General features: G+C 41.0%; 1 protein-coding gene across 4 annotated transcripts in view; it reads left to right on the forward strand.

Annotated features, from left to right (window-relative positions):
- Nucleotides 1–19007, forward strand: part of MPPED2 (metallophosphoesterase domain containing 2) — a 193738-nt gene that overhangs the window by 115427 nt on the left and 59304 nt on the right. For all 4 annotated transcript variants that reach the window (XM_068194816.1, XM_068194817.1, XM_068194815.1 and 1 more), the window contains one exon: nucleotides 5735–5916. In XM_068194816.1, coding sequence (XP_068050917.1) covers nucleotides 5735–5916 — 182 coding nt within the window. The remainder of the gene's footprint in view (nucleotides 1–5734; nucleotides 5917–19007) is intronic.

The following is a 19007-nucleotide window of genomic DNA, read 5'->3' on the forward strand; positions in this document are numbered from 1 at the left end:
CATCTGGAGAGCCTGGGACAGTGAAATCTGCTTTTCTGTGCTGCCTGCTGACTTTTTCACCTGTAGCAGAGGCAGCTTGCAGAGTGGTGGCTTGTAAGCAGGAATAATGCTGATTTGGGTGGTGGGGAGTGGGGCTGCAGGAGGGGTTTGCAGCATCTGTTCATGTTTTGTCCATCGTGGGTGCTGCGTTCGTCTGAGTGATTTACTCCCTGTTAGCAACTGGAAATTTCTCCTGGCTTCATGTTCAAGATTTTTATTCCATCTTCAAGGATGAATTGGTTTCTTGGGAATCCCCTCTGAGAGGGGGTTTGGAGTCTGCATATCTGAAAACCTGAGAGAGCAGGGCAACAAACAGTCTGTGGGGTTTGGCTCTCCAGCCACAGGCATTCCCAGGACTGGCTAACCCAACCCTATTAGATTAATTTTTTTTTCTAACCCAGAAATAGAAGAACTAAAAAACATTTTAAAAACTTTCTTGTTTTATTGTCAATCTCATGTAAAAAAAAAAAAAAAAAAAGTTGTAATTTACACTGTTTCAATCAAAAGCTATTTCTTAATTACAATACATTATAAGCGCTTCTTAACTTACTGATTTCAGTCACAGTATGCTATAAATGTTTTAAAACTAATCATCTAAAATTCCCCCGATAAGTCTTATTAGAATACATCTTTCATGGTTCTATTTCTCTAAAATATCTACTCATATTTACAAAGCCACCATTGAAAACTTATTTCTAGTTCTCTTTCTCTCTCACCAATACCTCTCTTACTCCATAGTATTTCTAAATCAACATTTCTTACCTCAAAGTTTGCACACAAATACATACTATCTATTAAACTTTAAAAACTCTCTACAGATTCATTTCCCACACACCCCAAGACCCTTATTTTCAGCGTTTGAGCTCAGCCATGCAGAATTCTCCTGCACAATCAAGACTGACTCCTTTCAGGGAGATGGTGCTTGTGTGTTTTCTGAGTTTTTTTGCAGCAGGGTCCCAGTGTGGCTGCAGCTGTGTCTGTGGGAGGGCTGCACTGCCCTGCCTGTCTCAGAGGAGCTTTCCAACCCTGCTGATTTATAAGACAGCCTCATGAGTAACTGGTGTAGGCTTGGGCTGAAATGCACGGTTCACATGTCTGTTCTGCAGCAAGACATCCTAAATCAAGTCCTTTGGCCCAGTGTTGCTGTTGCATTAGGGATGGTTGAATCCAGTGACACAGGGTTTTATGCTGTTAGAAGGTCAATGTGAAGTTTATTATACATCACATTCTTTTTATAGACAGCTCTGAGAAGGTCTGACCTGGTTGGTCCTCGATTAACACTCCTCACATTATTGGCTAATTAGGAGCAACGCTCTTCTTGTGCACATCTTAAAAGTAAACAAGTAAGTGCAACAACACCCGTGGATTTTACGTGGCACACAGACTCGAAGCCTGTGCTTAAATGGGTGCATAATGAATACTTATTTAGATGTCATAAAAAATAAACCCACAAATTCAGTCACAGATATCCCCTGTGGAGCACAGGCTGATAGGAACACCACCCTTCTTGTGCACACCTTACAAATAAACTACAAGTTTCAAACACCAGTCGCAAAGATTAGGGATTCTTTTAATTCTTTCTCTGAGCTTTCTCAAAACTCCCCGGAACAATGCTCGGGGAAAGTTTATCTGACTTTCTCTCTGCCCAGCATCCACACCCCTGCACATGTGCGAGGCCCAAGGTGCTCCTTTTCAGTGAGCTCCTGAATTCAGCCCCCTCTCCCTTGCTGTTCAAACCCCCCCTGACATGGTGCATGTTGCTCATTCTTGCTTATTTGCTCTCTCACTTCCACGGTGGAATTTGGTGTCTGATGGGTGAGGACAGGGAGCAGCCCAGGATGGAGCAGTGCCTGGGCTGCTGCGTGCACGGCTGGCAGGGCAAGGGGCAGCACTCCCCCCTGAGCTGCAGGGATCCACCCTTGGAGGTGCTGGGGGAGCTGGGGCTAGGGGAAGGGACTGCTGAGTGACACCTGAGCAAGCCAAAGCAGAGCCTGGGGGATGCTGGCCCTTCAGGCAGAGCGGCAGGTTTGTGCCTGAGGGGCTCCAAGTGAGAGCAGTTTGGTAAAGCTGAGGATTCATCTGATGAAGGTTCTTCTAGAAGAGTATGGAGATTACACCGTCCCTTCTGATCCCTGAACCCTTGTCCTAGATGCATTAAATGTGACAGATCTTGCATTGCTGTCGTGATCTCACAAAGCAGCCACTGCTCAACTGCCTTACGGGATTTTGTTCTGGGTCTTACACAGACTTCTCAAAAAACAGCCAAGTGCCTGATTTGCTAAGGTGCAACATAGCTCATGTTGTTTCCTATTTCCTGATTACTGTATTAATCCTAATATGTGAACATTTAAATTCTTCTGACTATCTCTTATATCTGGATATCCCTTACTGCATCTTCCAGATGCAGTAATCACATAATCTGTGCAGTGTTTCAGTCTGCCATGGCAAGAAGACTGAAAAAAACAAATTGTTGGTGGTGATGGAGAGTGTCAGAGTTAGCTGGATGCACCGTGTTTGCAGCAAAGGTAAAGAGCAAGTTGAATTTCTTAGAAAGATTCTGCTGAATCTTTCTCTGATTCAGCAGAATGGGGGTGGACAGGGTTGAAATAATTATTTTATTTTATTATTTATTATTTTATCTGCTTGAGCTGCAGTAAGGGTCAGGTGCATAACTGCCTGTTTCAGCAATGGCAGCATGCAGCCCCCAGCTGCTGGTTTGTGAGTGGATCAGGGAGAAGGGTGGGAGTAGAAAAGGAAGAAAGTCGATCAGGAGGAAGGGTGATACCCACAGCCCAGAACCTGTGTGTCACCAGGAGCTGTGACAGGGCAGTGCCTTGCCTTCAGAGCCCAATTCTCTCAGGATGCAGGGGGAAAAGAGACTCATATTGCTGTTTGCCATGCTGCAGCTGTGGATGGAAGGAGAACTTGAGCCTTTAGGACTGGCAACACCACCACTGTGATTAAGTTTCTGTTGAAGGACTGTTTTGAGTATGATAAATTGATGGACTGAGCACAGCCACCTGCAGTGTCTCACTTGGAAATACTTAGTAGGCAAGCACTACTGAACAGAGAAGGAAGCTAAGACGTAGGAAAAAGGTTACTTGGCAACATCAAAGTGCTTGTAAAGAAGAGAAAGAAGGGTCAGGACCTAATGAATTTTGATTATAGAATTTTCTGTAAGTCATGGCACGAATGGAGAAATCCTAAACCAGGTTTCAGTGTCCTACTCTGATGCAGAGCAGGGTTTGTTTGGCTGCAAGCTGCAGAGAATATCAAATGCACTGCTGCTGTGTACAGACAAAACTGGGCTCCCCAGGGCAGGCAGTGCTGGTTTAGCTCAGGCAGAGATGTTCTGAACAACTTCTGTGGTGATGATGAAAGCTGGTGTTCATTTTTTGTGCTGTCTGGAGTAAACAGGCGGGGAAGTAGGGAAATGTTGATTTGGGGACCCCCGTATTTTGGAAGGAAGGCACCATGTAGAAAAGCACTGTGACCTCTGATTGCAGTTCTGCCCAGCTTGCCAGTGCAAATTCAATAGGTAAATTAATTTTTCTCTGGAATAATAACCTTTTTAATTTTAGGGGAAAAAAAATTCCATTGATTGTTGGATTTTTCTCATGGGTTTCTGCAGTGGTAACAGTTTCATGGCTCAGGTAATTGTACCTGGTGCTTTGGGTGGAACAGGAGGTACAATACCAAACCCCAGAAAGAGTTATCCACCAAATTCTCTGCTCTCCAGTCCAGCTGGTAGTAGAATCTGTTTTTAAAGTCAGCATCATCTTGGAGAGCCTGAATTTTGCAAATAAATTCAGGGGCCCGTGTCAATGAGGTATGGTACTTCTATAGTAAATACAGCTTGATTGGAAAGACCTAATTATGGTACCTAGGAAAAGGCACTCTAACAAATATTAGTGCTTCCCCCACTAATGTTTTAGCTGTGAATAGTCTAACAAATATAATAATTAATATAATATATTATAAAATGAAATAATATATTATATAAAATTATAATATCTAACATATATAATAAATAAATACAATATAATTTTAAAATGCTAACAAAATTAAATTCTAACTCAGTAAAATCTTGTCAGTAAGTGCACTCACAGGGACAGTTTTCCACTGGAGACCAGGACATATCCATATAGAGTCCGATTTCTGGGGCCACTCTAAAACTCCCCAGGGCAGGGAGCTGATTTGCACCCTGGAGGATGCTTCTGGTCTTTCTCACCTGTGCAGGGAGCTGAAGCTCAAGGCACTGGTAGAAGTTTTCACACAGTTCAGTGTACAGTAAAAACTAAATGCTAATTCAGTTTACAGTTCAGTAAACAAAAGCAATACTTCAAAAGTCAGTATTTTCTTAAGGTTTGTTCTTTATTTTCTATTACTGACCGGACATCTCATCATAGCTCTGGGGATTTAGGACAAACAAATTCACAGTGATGTCTACTGGTGTTTCTTCTCAGTGTGGAGAGCAAAACTAATAAAAACGGTTTAATTTTATTTTTGCTTTCATTTTTGAATGCCTGTTTTGCCAGTTTGTCCAAATAAGTCTTAGAACAGCATTTTTTTTGGATGCTTTAAAGTAGCTGGAGCTTGCTTTCACTAGCCTGATAATTGAGATGTAAGTGGACTGTTACTCTGACAAAACTCCTAATATCTCAAAATTTCTAGCTGAAGCTAAGCTCTAACCATGATCAAAGTGGCACATCAATGGAATGAGCTCATGTTTTGTGGAATTGGGATGGGATTTTCTGTGGCACTAATCCAGATGCTGTGCTATTCAAGTGTTGAGCAAATCAAATTATGGTAACTCTGCAGAGAAATAATTGCTATTCCAAAGTAGGCAATGGGTTGCCTTTTGTACTTAAGTTATTCTGTTACAAATTAGAGCTTCTAACCACTAAGTATGCATAAAACATTTTGATTACCTGTTTTTTTTATCTATTGCGCTTAAAAAAAAGTGTCACCAAAAACCAAATGACCAGACCTCCATGATGGGACACATGTAATTGATTATATCAAATTAGCAAATATAGCTTGCCAATAGCCAGCTGAACTAAAATTTTAGCATTGTTGGCTATAGAAAAAAAAGTTTTATTCGTGGTTGCTTAGCGTGGTAGCACATCATTTCTGACTCTGTAGATTCTGGGAAGATGAGCTCAGGATTTTGTTTGAGTTTAGGAAGCTGTCACTAGACTTGGTTCTGCAGTTTCCAGCCTCCATCAAAGCACTCCTGAATGTACCTCATTGTGTGTAAACCAGCACTCTGCCCTGGGATCTGTAGGAGAACCTATGCCCTTGGACAAGATCAGCTGCTAAGCTCAGGTGAGAGCCTGTTCCTGGCCCACCTGGGAGACCTGTTATTCCATGGCCCCTGTACCTGTCCGTGTAGAAGGATGCAAAACATCTGAATTCAAAGCCTCCTAAATCCATTTTTTCCCATGTTTAAGCACACTTTAGTACCACAGAGAGGCTGCGTCTTGTGCATGTTTCAACCTTCCTTTCCTTAGCAGGTAAGTTTTTAGCAGCACTGTGCTCCCTCCTGGGTTTTGGGCAGCGTTGCTGCGGAGCGCGGCGTGTGTCGGGGGACGCGTGGCCGCTTTGGTGGAGGGAGCTGTGTGCGGATTTCTGCAGTAATGGATGTGAGGGTTTGAACCTTGTGACTGTTACGAGATCTTTGTGTCTGCTTTAGGGTCGACCCTATCCCATATGACACTCCAAAACCAGCGGGCCACACGCGCTTTGTCTGCGTCTCAGACACGCACTCCAGAACAGATGGCATCCAGATGCCCTACGGGGACATCCTGCTCCACACGGGCGATTTCACCGAGCTGGGCCTGCCCTCTGAGGTTAAGAAGTTTAATGACTGGTTAGGTAAGGAATTACTGCGTTTTGCTGACCCCAATTAACCTCTCCTGTCCGAGTGTCACTCACCGCCCGCTAATTGAATTAGGGCGCTCGAGAAATCACCCCCCACCCTTCCTCCACTTGTCCTCGTGTGATGTGCTGCTTCTAGCCTCGCTTGTTAATAAGAAATAATACTAATTCTCTAAATTAAGGCAGATTTAGAGACTTTGCTGCATTTCTGCACTGCCTTGGGGAAGAGATTGTGTCACTGCACGGCGAGAGCTGTGCAGCCCCCCCGGGAGTGCTGAGGAGGTGGTGGCACCTCGTGCAGAGGCTGCAGGGTCCCATGGGTTGGTGCTGGGGGGGTTTGTGTCCACAGCCAACACTGCTGCTCGCTGTGTTTTGGGTTTGCTGTAACAGACAGCAGAGCTGCAAGCTACAGCATACTTGGAAAGGATGGAAGTCCTCCTTCCCATGTGGCAGAATCAGTAATGCTTATGGAAGAGTATTGTTGTAAATATATATATATTTCTCGTATATATATATTTAATATATATTTTTCACATATATATTTCATATCAACACCTATAATATTATAGATATATAGTTGTATCTATATCTATAATATTAAAATATAATAATACTTTATATGTATTATATATTCTATATATAAATTTTATATAGTATTAAGATATTATATATTAATTGTATGGTGTAATATGTATTGTATAATATTCTATATTATATTATATATAATATATTATGTATATAATATATTATATATAATATTCTATATTATATTATATATAATATATTATGTATATAATATATTATACACATATGTTTTTATATTTTATATAGCATATATGTAATGTGTAATATATAATATATAATATATAATAGATATTATATACACATTATATATATATATATTCCTCTATTCCCAGAGAGAAGGATAATTTTAAATCTAGATAATGAAAACCTTTACCTTTAAGCAACTCATCTCTAAAACCGTACCCCATCAGTTAACACGGCCCATAAACACAACTGTAAAGAAGGTTTATAAGAAACAGAAGAAATTTTGCAATTACAAATGTCCCCAAGCATATACTAATCATGAAAAGAAACACAAAAAAACTTTTCTTATAGAGAAGTTTCCATAATATTTACAAAAAAGACTTCTCTCCCTAAGTAAACTAAAGAAAGATTATTCTAGAAGTAGCAAACTAACTGAAATTTTAGGTTTTGTTTCTTTACATTATCAATAAGAAAGAAAAGGATAGAAAATGATGAGAAGTGTCCTAAAAGTTTAGTTCTAATTTTTATTACTTTTTCATTTACTTACTATTAATCAATTTCTCTTTATGTTTTTTTAAAGTTTTAAGCCTTCTTTACCTTCCCCTTGTCCTACCTCACAACAGGAAATAAGAGAGTGCATCCTAGTGAATGCACTAGTGATTAGCCAGCACTAAACCCACCACACTCATTAGTACATTAACCAAAAAATCTCAAATTAGCAAACCACACCCGCTAGAAATGCCTTTCATATCCTGCTGTATTTGACAGCAGTGCCCTGACAGCATGTTGCTGGAGTTGAGGGTAATTAAATAGCAACAGCAGACAGCCAGAACGAAGGAGGGGAGCTTGTGTGGGAGGCTCCTGTTGCTGAAAATGCCACTGGCAGGCTGGTTGTGCACTGCCAGCTCACCTCCTGCTCTAGAAATACCCAGAGCTGAAGGTGATTTTCAGAAAACATCAGAATGAATTTACAGCATCATACAAAAAGTATTTCGAGGCACGGCTTTGTTGTCAGGTTTTACTGCACTCTCTCTTGCCTGCTGGGTGATGGCAGCATCTCTACATAATTTATCTTATGTATATCTTACATATTTTATCATATGTAGCATCTCTACATCATTTTATTGCACTGGAGTTCCTTGGCTGACCCTTCAAGAGATATGTAAGGAACATTGGGTTTTCCAAAAGGGATTTTTAACTAGAAGAACTTCTGCGTTGTCTGTCTTGTCATCCTTCTTTGGGCTTTGTTCGTACTCTTCTTTTTACCTGACCTCCTCTGATTTCCACTCTTGCTATTTGAAGGAGTGCTTTTCCTTCTCTTTTATTGCTGTGCACGTGGGAGTGGGGCTCTCTCATCACACCACTGCAACTTAGCTGTATTGTTCTTATTTCTAGAAAGTGGTGCTAGGTTTGATAGGCTCAAAACTGCCCTTTTTCTGTGCTTGTAAATGCAGCTCCAGAGGAGGAACTGCCTCTTGGGGAGCACAGATCTCCCCGAGTGCACTGCTGAGAGCAGTGGCTGGCCACCTGAGCTCCTCTTCGGCCCCTGAGTAATTTCACAAACTTCACAAATGCTCTTTAGGTACAGCCAGAGCCTGTGGCCAGTGCTTGGCATTTGAAAACACTCAGGGCTGCAAAAAGCCAGCCCAAATAATCTTTGCCAGGGTGCTTTCACCCTTCCATGGGGAATCCTGCAGTGTTGGCATTCCTTGGCATGCCTTGCATCTAACAGGGTGTGTGTATATATATTTACCCAGTGTATATATAGGTGTATATACACATCTATACACACACACACATATATTTTTATATCTATAGATATAGATATGACAATAGCAGTTATTAAGTTCCTGGCACAGGGCAAGCCAGCAGATTGCTTCACCTGTGGGAATGTTGGTGAATACTCGCTTCAGTGCAAGTATTCCTCACCAGGAATCAAAGCACCAAAGTCAGGCATGTCCTCTTGCCTCTCTTTTCAGACTCCTTTCTGCAAAGTGTGTTAATTGTGTTTTACCATTTACTGTGGTATTATTTCCTGTGTGTGCTGAGAAGATTTAATATCTTCAAGGATGTGAGGTGATGATGGGCAGTAGTTAAAAAAAATACCTACCAGGAGCAAGCAGGATTTCCTTTTGCTTCCTCAGTTGCATCTTTTTTCACCATAGCTGATAGGAACCTTATTCCAAAGGTGCACGCTGAGAATCAAACGCACCAAATACAAGGTGGTCCTTACAGAGAAATGTTTTCCTGTCTTTGCTGGCTCTGGTTTTCTCCACTGGCAGCTGTGTTGTGAAGCTGCACTGAAGACAAGGCATCTGTATCATTTATGTCATGAGGGAGGGAAGCCAGATCAAAGCTGGGTTTCATTCTGCAGCTCATCTTACCCACTCTGTGGTAAAAGCCAGGGTCCTGCTGCCTCCATTAGAATTATATCATGGCATAACTAAAACACAGTAACTGTCCATCATTTTTCCTGGCAGTAAAGCCAAGGGGAAAGCTGAGATGATGATTCTGAGCTCCTGCCTTGCTTGTACTTCTCTGGGTGTTAGATATTCCAGTTATACAGGGCTGAGAGCACTGCTTAAAGCCCTGCTGGGTTACATTTTTTGAGTCTTGCATCCCTTTGCAACAATTTGGGTCTTTCACCTGGGAAAAATATTCAGCATCTTGCCTGTCCATGTCATCAACACTCATCCTTCTCCCTTGTCTCCACAGCCAAGCCATGGAGCTTGCCTTCCACACTCCCTTTGCCATTCTCCCAAGTTCTCAGCCCTTCCAGCAACTTTTGCTAGTTCAGTGCTTTTTCCCTTCGGCTGTTACGTTTTCATTATTGGTTTTGCATGGGAGTCATGTGGGCTTATACATTGAATAACCTCTGTGGTCACTTAGTGATTACATACGCTGGCTGAGGTAATTTATTCACTTTGTTTTGGTGTGAACATGTCCCTCGGGTCTTGTAACTGCTGTAATCACTTGACCTTAGGGACTGTTAAATGCTTTAAACACAGTTATTTTAAATTTATAATTGTTTTCATTAAAAATCTCTTATACCAACTTAACTAATTTTGCAGTAAACACAGCATTATGTGCTGAGGAAGAACTGAGAGATGTTATTCTGTGCCAAATGTATTTTGTACTGAATGCTTCAACTTGCTATTATTATCTCTGTTCATATTTTCCCCATCCATTCTCATTCAGTCATATATGTGAAATGAAATAGAAGAATATCTAATTATAGCTCTGTCTTCATAGTGCAATATTTCCTTTTCTGGCTGATGGGAAGTGATTGAATAACCCATAAGAACTGAAGAGAAAGCAAAGATAAATTCAGGCAGATAGATCTTTAATGAGGTGATATGTTTGTTTTGCTCAGTTACTATGGGCCTGATCGTGCATATCCTTGCTTGAGTGAATAATTTGAGTTTAGTTTAGAAATTTCTCTCCAATAGCCAATTTTGCACTTTTCTGTTTAGTGGTTATATCACACTGTGTCCATTTTTTGCTTCAGGTTTGTTTGTTTTTCCCCCGTGCAGGGTTTCTATTATAAAGAATATTACTGCACGAGCTAGGCAAATTCTTGCAGGGGTAGACTTGGATAAATTCAGTAGCTGACCTTGCTGCTGGGTATTGTCTGTGGAGCTGAAAGTTGCATTTAGTTAGGTTTTTCCTGAGTTCTTCTAGGGTTTAGCAGCTTGACTGTTTCGTGGCTTTTAAGGCTTGCTTTTGTTCTGAATGTTTATTTCTTTTAATTTCTTTGGGATAATGCCTGTAAAAACTTTGTGAATGGTTTAGTGGCCAAATACATATGGATTTGTACTGGAGCAAATATTCCTTCACCTGTAGTATGTGCTTGCCTCTAGTGTAGACATTGTTGCTAGAGCTAAAAAAAAAAACAACAAAAAAACCAACTTTTTTCCCCCTATGCTGTAGTTCCTTGATCATGTTACTTAAGTGAGAAGAAAAGAATGATTTTATGATTTTAAGAGGTTTTCGTGTTCCGCTCTGCATATGTGGATGTGGTCCTCAGCAAAGTGTTGTCAATTATTTTAAACTTCATTTTTGTGTGACTATCAGTAACTGAAAATAGCAGCATCACCTTGGAATTGCTGGCTGTTACGTGGAATAGATGCCAAAATGTAAACGTGGTGCTGCTCTCAGAGCTATGGACAGACACTTGGTTCCAGTCTTCACTTAAATTTATGCATTAGTGTTGTGGAAATTTGAAATTATATTCAAAACTGCTAAGCCAGACACCTGCCAGAATGTGTTTGATATTGAAGATAGCATAATTCAATTTGAAAAATAATAATAAAAAAAAATGAACTGTACCAGAATAGTATAACAGTAAGATCAAGCTCTTTTCTTATCACTGATTAAAAATGCAGGGTCACATTCCACTTTTATCCTTTCTCAATCTCTCTGGTCTGCCTTGGTTATCTGGCTTCATCTCCTCTCCAGGCATGGCTCATTTAGGGTTTAGAGTGTGTTCCTTTTACTAATTTACACTGAGGACAGTTTCAGTGTGATGAAGTGTTTGTTCTTGAGGGCTTTTGCTCCTTAAAGGTATATTTCTGATGTGAATTATTTTGGTATCTGACATCACACTATTTTATGTAAAAAAACCCCAAACCAGTAAGTTCTGAATTTCTCCAGATTCAGAGGGGTATTAGCTTAAAGTATTCTGGGGTAATTTAGAACCAGAAGGAAGCTTGTGAATATTTTAAAATTAAATTATGGCAATGAAAACAAATCTCTTCCTTTTTTATAAATTGGTTTATTTCTGATTTGTGTTTTTACCATCTGGAGCATATTTTGAACTCTATATTGCTCTGCTTGTTACGGCGGGAATGAATAATTGACTAAACATAAAATACCATTTTGATGAACAAAACTCTGAGCACTTAAAAAAAATTGCATTCATTGCAAGCGAAAGGAAACGCTGAGGTGGCTTTAATCCTCCAAGTATGTGTGAGTTTGCACAGCTGTTCTGGGAAAGAGGGAAGCAACTCCCTGGAAAATCTGTTAATCCAATTTTGGAAACAGCTCTGTCTTCTGTGATGGCCCTGGTGAGAAGCTTCAGACACCGGGGTGGGATGGAGATATTTTATTTACAGGGTGAGCTGGTGCTGAGGACTTGAGGGTTTTTTACTGATTTAGTAGTTCTCTGGGTTATGCATCTCACTCTGTCCTTACCATGAAGTTTTAAAAAACTTCTTCCTAGTCTGTTTAGGGTTTATTGCCATATTACTGCTTAAGAATATTTCCTTTGCTTTTGTTCTAACTCGAAGTATGTTTAATGTCATGCCTAAATTCCCATTCGTACTTGGTTTTCAATTCCCATATGGCCTGCCTGAATTAATAATCAGTACTCAGCTTTTATTTGCATATACCTTTTTATGATCTATTATTACTAATTTTTATCTTTGCTTTTTCTTCTCAAAATAATACAAAAAATACAAAAATAGTTTGAATGTTTCACTTTATAAAGTAGTGGGGAAATACAGCCATATTGATTTTTGGTAATAGGCTGAATACTTTTTCCTGTTGTAGCAATCTGTAGTGCAATGTGAAAACAAAAGTAGGAAAAAGTACAAAATTCTCCTTTTGGGCCAGGGTTATAGCTGCTTCTTGATATTTATCCTCTGCCCCGGGTCAGATATGAGATGTTTTGTGGGAAACAGAACCCCAGAAGTGTAACTTAGAGGGTAAAATAGAAGCCATTGGATGAAATGAATGTTGAGGTAGTAAAATTTCCACTGAGTGAAATGGAATTTATGCCTGAGGAGCAGTGTAAGTTCATTCATATCTGATCAGTTCTTTCTTGTTCTGATCTTGTTATTCCTGGCAATTCTTCATAAAGAGAGTCCACAAAAATCCATTTTTGCTATCTCCTAATGGTCTATAGAGAAACGGAGGGTTTTAAAACCGTGTTTGCTGCTAAAGTGTAAAATTCTCTTCACGAATTGCCACGGTCAGTCAAAGCAAATATAAAGGTGTTATTTGACAGCCATTAGAAAACTTGGCTCAGGTAAAATGTGCTTTCAAAGAGAATAATGTTCTGGAGTGAGTGGCTCTTTATAAGTTTAAACTAATATGTTCATTTGGTAATTTTCAAGGCAAGAAAGGAGCCAGTGAGCGCTGCAGAGTATTGCACAATTCTTGAATGGATTTTCAATCACAATAATTGCTTGGTCATTTCTTGGATCTGCTTCCCTGGGCTGCTAATGTTGTCTTAGAAGGGGGGAGGGGATGATCAGGTTTCTTATAACAGGCTGTAACCAAAGCAAATATATAAAAAAAACCCCAAATAATTCTTCCTTTCAATTCCCCCTGTCCTGCAAATCCACTTTGAAACAAAAAAGAGATTTATGGTTGTTGCATTGAGCAGGCGTGGAACAACTAATGCCACTCAAATAGAAACTTTTATAGACATTTTCATCAGATTCTTCCTCCAGTGCTGCTGCCACAGCCACATTTTGTAACGAGAATGATTTCAGTGGAGGGACGGATGCTTTGTACACCATCAGTTAATTCCTTCACTTGCAAATTTAACGTTGCATCAAAAATACAAAGTGCAAAAGTACTTCTCCCCTACATTTCCACACCGTGCACGCCATATTAACAATAGCTAATTAAAATGAGTCCTTCTGTTAGCAGAGCATCACATTGCAGGCTGGGAAGAACAATGGTTTAGGGGTGGAGGAGTTGCTTTGAGCAGAGAGGGCTTGGGGCTGGGGAGAAAGCACTGCGGATTTTAGTATAATGTGAAGTGTTCAAAGAAATTTTATTTCATCATAAAGATTAGCAGGCTGTGTAATTCAATTTAAAGCTGGTTGGCAGTGTTCTGTCTATTACAAAGCCTTTTTCTTTTTTTTTTTTTATTGCCACTATTTTTTTATGTTGTATGTGACTACAAAACCTCGTAGACAGCAGGAACAATCTTAGGGGTTTTGTGCTTCCCACCTGCCTTCCTCTTTTCTGTTCTGCATGTTAGGAAATATGTGAGATTACCTTAAACTGAGCTACAAAACAGTCCATCAGTGAAATACCATCCTGGATTTTTTTTGGCTTGTATAAAATAATTATTTTTTTTGCGGCCCAACAGCCCCTGAAAGTGAATTCCTGCTAAAAATGTTTGATCAAGAGGAGTGAATCGAGCTTAAAACTCAAAGGTTAGCGTTTATTCACACTGGTTGTGGACATTACTGTGCTGTGGAAAAGCAACATGCAGCAATTTATGGTAATGCAAGACTAGCAGACCTTTATCTTACAGTAATTGCCTATACTAGGGGGTTAATAAATGTGCCAAGAATTACTGACTTATTCTTTTCTTAAAGAAAAACAGAGAGCTGCTTATTGCTGGCTCTAACCAGCCTGCATAGCTTGTTAATTAACCCTCTTGTTGCAGGGGGCTGGTGTTTGAGCTTGGGCAGTTCCTGCATGGGAAGGATGTGTCTTGGCACACTGGGGCTGTGAAGGAGAGAACTGTCTCATCCACCCCTGCTAGGAGACCTTCAAACCTGAATTTAGGGAGTAGATTGGTTTTGGAGAGTGGGTGTTACGTTTGTGGGCACCACTGGTGGGGAGGAAGAGAAGAGGAGAACCCCTTTTCCCAGAGCTAAAGGAACTTTTGTTTTCCTTGTCCTGCTCTGTGCTGGGCATGGCAGTGAATGGTGGCACCTGCTCTGGAGGGTGAACCAAAACCCACAGGCAGCACCTCCAGCCCTGCTGGGAGGCTGGGAGTGATGCCTGGTGAAGGCTGCCCGGGAGCAGAGGCTGGGCAGAGCTAAAGAACAAAGCATGGATTCATTGAAAGGATCTCCTCCATGGATCCACCTTGGGCAGCACCAGAGCCCAGCCAGGGCTGCACCCAAGATGAACCCAAATGGTCCCAAAATGCACGAGCGCTCCCGGGGGCTCTCACTGGGATCAGCTCTGCTCCATTGGCACACTGGAGTTCATTGTCCCATTCCAGCTTTAGCCCATGCAGTCCCATCCTGCTTGTTTTTCTCTCTCCAGCCCACGTTGTTGGTGCTCTTGGGCTGAGATTGGGGTCATTTGTCCTTGGTGCCCAGCTGGAGCAGGAATTGTTTTGTCTCCCTGCTCTGTGCAGAGAGCTCACCATCCCCTCGTGTGAAGCTCAGAAGTGCACACTGAAGCAGCACAGAATGTGGAAATAGAAAAGCTGAAGCCTGAGGCACAGGAGGACCCTCTGTGCTCCTCAGCCCGTGGCAGCAGGCTGGGCTCAGGGGAGGGCTGGATTGTGGTGGCCCTGCCTCAGCTTTGGGAAGGGAGTTTCTCAGGTCTTGTGGTGGCTCTGGGGCTCAGGTCACGTCAGTGCCTCACTTCACAGAGCTGTTCTGGTCTCTTTTCTTGTCCTGCACCCCAGCTGAGAGGTGACAGCCACCAAACCCTCTCTGGCTACTGCTGGTGCCTTTGGTGGAGAAGGAAGAAAGCAGCACACCAGGGGACAGCAGGGTAAGGAGAGAGGCCATGGAAAGCCAGCACGGGGAGAACAAAGGAACATCAAACTGGGGGTGGGGTGGAGACTACAAAGAAGAGGGAGACAAATGAGAGCACAGGCACATAAAGTACTGGACCTGCTCTTTTTCACTTGCTTTTTCCAGAGCTTCATCTCTTCTCAAGTTAATAAAATTAGGAAATGAGAGCTCAGGAACACTCTGTTCTTTGAATTTCCTGTAATTTTTGGTAGGTGAACCATAAAGACCTCAGAATTATGTGCATCTTTTAAATGAACCAGAAGCTTTCACGTTACAGGGCAGGCTGGGTAGAGTGCAGTAGCTCCTTCTCTCTTGAATATTGCCATTACATTTTTTTGGTGTAGCCAGCCGACACAAAGGGCTCTAAGTTTAATACAGAGCTGCAAATGATAAAAAATTACCCACATATCCTTACTTTTCCTGAGCTGCTCTCCCCCGTATGTTACTCTGAAGGCTCCCTGCTCCCTCAGCAGCACTTGGCATTTGCCTTCACTACTGAAAGATGAGCAGAAAAGCTGCAAGGCAGGCACGGAGTTTGCTGCAGCTTTGTGCAGGAGATGTCAGCTCCTGAGCATGGCAGGGAAGGAATTTGCTCCTTCTCCTCTCCTTTGTCCCAAGTTTCAATGGTCTTTGGGAATAAAATAATGCAGCTGTAGCCAGGCTTGTGGTCCTGAGAGTAAAGGTCCTGGACTGCTGTCCCCTTGTAAAACCCCATGAGAAATAAGCCCACGAGGGCAGCGAGGCTGGAGAGGGGCTGGGAGCACAAACCCTGTGAGGAACGGCTGAGGGAGCTGGGGGTGCTCAGCCTGGAGAGAAGCATTTCTGTGATTTCTGTTTGCATGCTCTGTGCACTTTCTCTTTGTGTTTTACCCTCCATAAACAGTTCCAAAAAGGCCCGTGCAGGTGGTTCTGGAGCACACATGTTCATGCTGGGTATTGCACTCTAGAGGTGGAGTTTAGCTCAAGCTTTCCATTTCTGCCCTTCCAAATTAGAAAAGGAAGAAACATTTCCCAACAAGCATCAGCATTGTGAAAATATGTTTCAAGCTACCTTTGAATATCAAGCTTGCTTCTTATACTTGAATGTTTACAAATTCATTGTAAACAAAAAATGTTTACAAGCACAAGGCTTGGTCACAGGGTAAAATCTCAAGAGCAGCTACTTGCTTTAGCACACTGGAGAACGTTACATTCTCAGAGTTATTAAAAAGCTGTCGTCCTGCTTTTGGGCAGTAGTTCAGGCTTTTAAAGCCTCTGGGATATTTTAAAAAAACATTTTATCTTATTTCTTCTCTTTAAGTTTATTTTCCTTGTGATTATGCTTGCTATCCCTGCTTTTATCTTTCCTCTTATCATTATGGGTATTTATCCACATAACACTGGTGCTGATAGTTGGTTAATTATGAACTCCAGCATGTTTTGTAGTTTACCAACAATATGCTCAAAAGTAATAATTGTAAAGGAAGGATTTCAGTTCCAGGTATAAAATCAAGAAGTTATGTAGAATATAATGCATCATAGAAAGAAAATAGTTTTTAGAAGCTTCTTGTTTGTGTGTTTTGAGAGTTTTCTCTTCATAAGAAATGCTCTGAATACCTTCCTGGGATAGAGAAAATAGGAGATATTTGAAGGGATTTTTTTTTCAGAAATACTGACTGGGCTCTGCCAGGAGACAAGACAGAGGAAGGTGATATCCTGCTGCTTTGTGCATTTGTAAGTGTCAGAGAGTTTCTTCTAAAAATGAGCAAACAAACAGTGGGAACTAGCTCAAAGACCTGGGGAACAGGAGAATGTTTTGGAGATCATGTTTCCCTGGCTGGTGTATTTATTTGTTCATATTTAGATAGGTGGGTAGGTGCTGGGAGGATCCTGCTAGGGGGGTGTGTGTTGATCAGTCCTGTGGGCAGAAAGGGAATTTCTGCTGCTTGTTTAAAGGTCTCTGTCAGTAAGGTAAAAGAATTTGGGGCAGAATCTAGATCTGGGTCTTGCACTCGTAATTCTCATTTCCTTCACTAAGTAGTGAAGAAATGATGCCAAACCTCGTTTCTCTTTTAAATAAAGATTTCACTTTTTCTGGAATAGCTCATCCTTTAGCTTTCCCTGGCCTTTTGCAGTGTGAAAATCCATGCACATTAAAATACCAAGACATTGTCTGTGATAATTATGATTAGCTTAATTACTTTCTGTATAATTGTTTCTCAAGATGACCTTCTTTTTGGTGGCTTTTATTCATTTATTTTAAGGGGAAAAAAAAAAGACTTAATTGGACTTGTAGATGACAGATGTAAAGGGTATGTTCTGGGAAATAGGTCCAGATCTGTTTGTGTCAGGCAGTGGAAGCTGGTTCTTATATTCTTAAGATTTTTCGTGGAGAAAAATCATTTAAATTGATACAGTATGTGTGTGCACAAGGTAATATCAACAACCAATATATTACTTCAAAATCTGGTGAATTTCTTTATGGAGGATTAGGTTATATAGTGTGGTGGGCTCTGAAAAGAAAATAGAATTGTGTATTGATGCCTTTAGAAATATTATTTGAGGGCAATAAAATGTTCTCTGAAATTCCCTCCTGAGTGGAGAAAATGGAGTTTGTTTGCAGTAATTGCATTTTCTAGCATTTGCTTTCGCGCTTTCCAATATGAGTTAAGCCAATTGGAACCTGTGATTTTGTTTTGCTTATTGGCAAAAGCACCATGTAAATTGATCTGTGATGCATTTATAGAGAATGCTTTGAAATGTTTCAAAGGGAGATGCCTTTCTCTTATTAGATTTAGATGGTATTAGGGTTCATTTTTATGTTTTAGCCTAATGCAATAGTAACCAAAACTGTTTCTTGTCAATTAAGTCTAAATTAAGTCCAAGAAGGCCGTTTCTACTTAGCCCTACTGGCACTGTAAAGGCTGAGCTTGGAGTTCAAGGTGGCAGCCATTTGAAACCACACGAGGTGCTGAAATTGGTCTAAAACTGCTCGGCCCTGCTACACTGAGATCTCGATTGCAAGAGAAAAATCTAAAGTTCTGTTGGACAAAACGGAATTTATTTCTCTGTACCTACACGTACAGACCCTGAACTGCTGGGGCTTGATGCAAGCCCCTGTCACTGTAAGTGCAGGGTGATTGTCTTTAGGGAAGCACCCTTCAGCTCTGCCAGACCAAAGGTGTCCTCGATGAAAGTCTCTGATGATTTTCCAAGTGAGCACCTTAAGGGATCCCTTGGAAGGGGCACACGGAACCAGCCCAGACCTGGGAGTCCTTCAGGTGTCATTCTGCAGCTGGGAAAGAGGAGAGGAGCAGGAACTCCCATTAATGCAAGAAGCACTTGTGAAAATGAGAAGGGACAAGGCTATTGCGATTTCCAGGTGTCTCAGAATTTGCTAAATTTAAAGAGAAATTTCACAGCTGCCAGCTCCTTTGATTTTAAGTTATGTGATTTTTTTTTTCCTCTTGAAAGCTCTATCTTTTAGGTTGCATAATTAAAAGCCTGAAAAGAAAGCCTTTCCAGGGACTAGCAAGCAATCTGTGCTGCTTGTGTTTCAGATTTCATAATTTTAAAGTCAATTTGGGGGGACTTTTTACACCTAAAGTTGGCAGTGCTCTGAGCTGCAAAATCTGGAGGCTGGGTTTTTTTTTTTTTTTTTTTTGCTTTTGGGGTTAGACTGAACAAAAACTTAAGATCCTGTTTCAAAACAAAGAAACGTCACATATTAATTGTTACAACTTCAGTGAAGATTTCCATGTTTCAATAACAGTAGCCCGGTGAAGTTCAAAACAAGCTGGAGACCAAAAAACAGGACAAGTTATGTCAGAATAATGCCAA

This window comes from Anomalospiza imberbis, chromosome 6 (genome assembly GCF_031753505.1).
Source record: "Anomalospiza imberbis isolate Cuckoo-Finch-1a 21T00152 chromosome 6, ASM3175350v1, whole genome shotgun sequence".
Lineage (NCBI taxonomy): Eukaryota > Metazoa > Chordata > Aves > Passeriformes > Viduidae > Anomalospiza > Anomalospiza imberbis.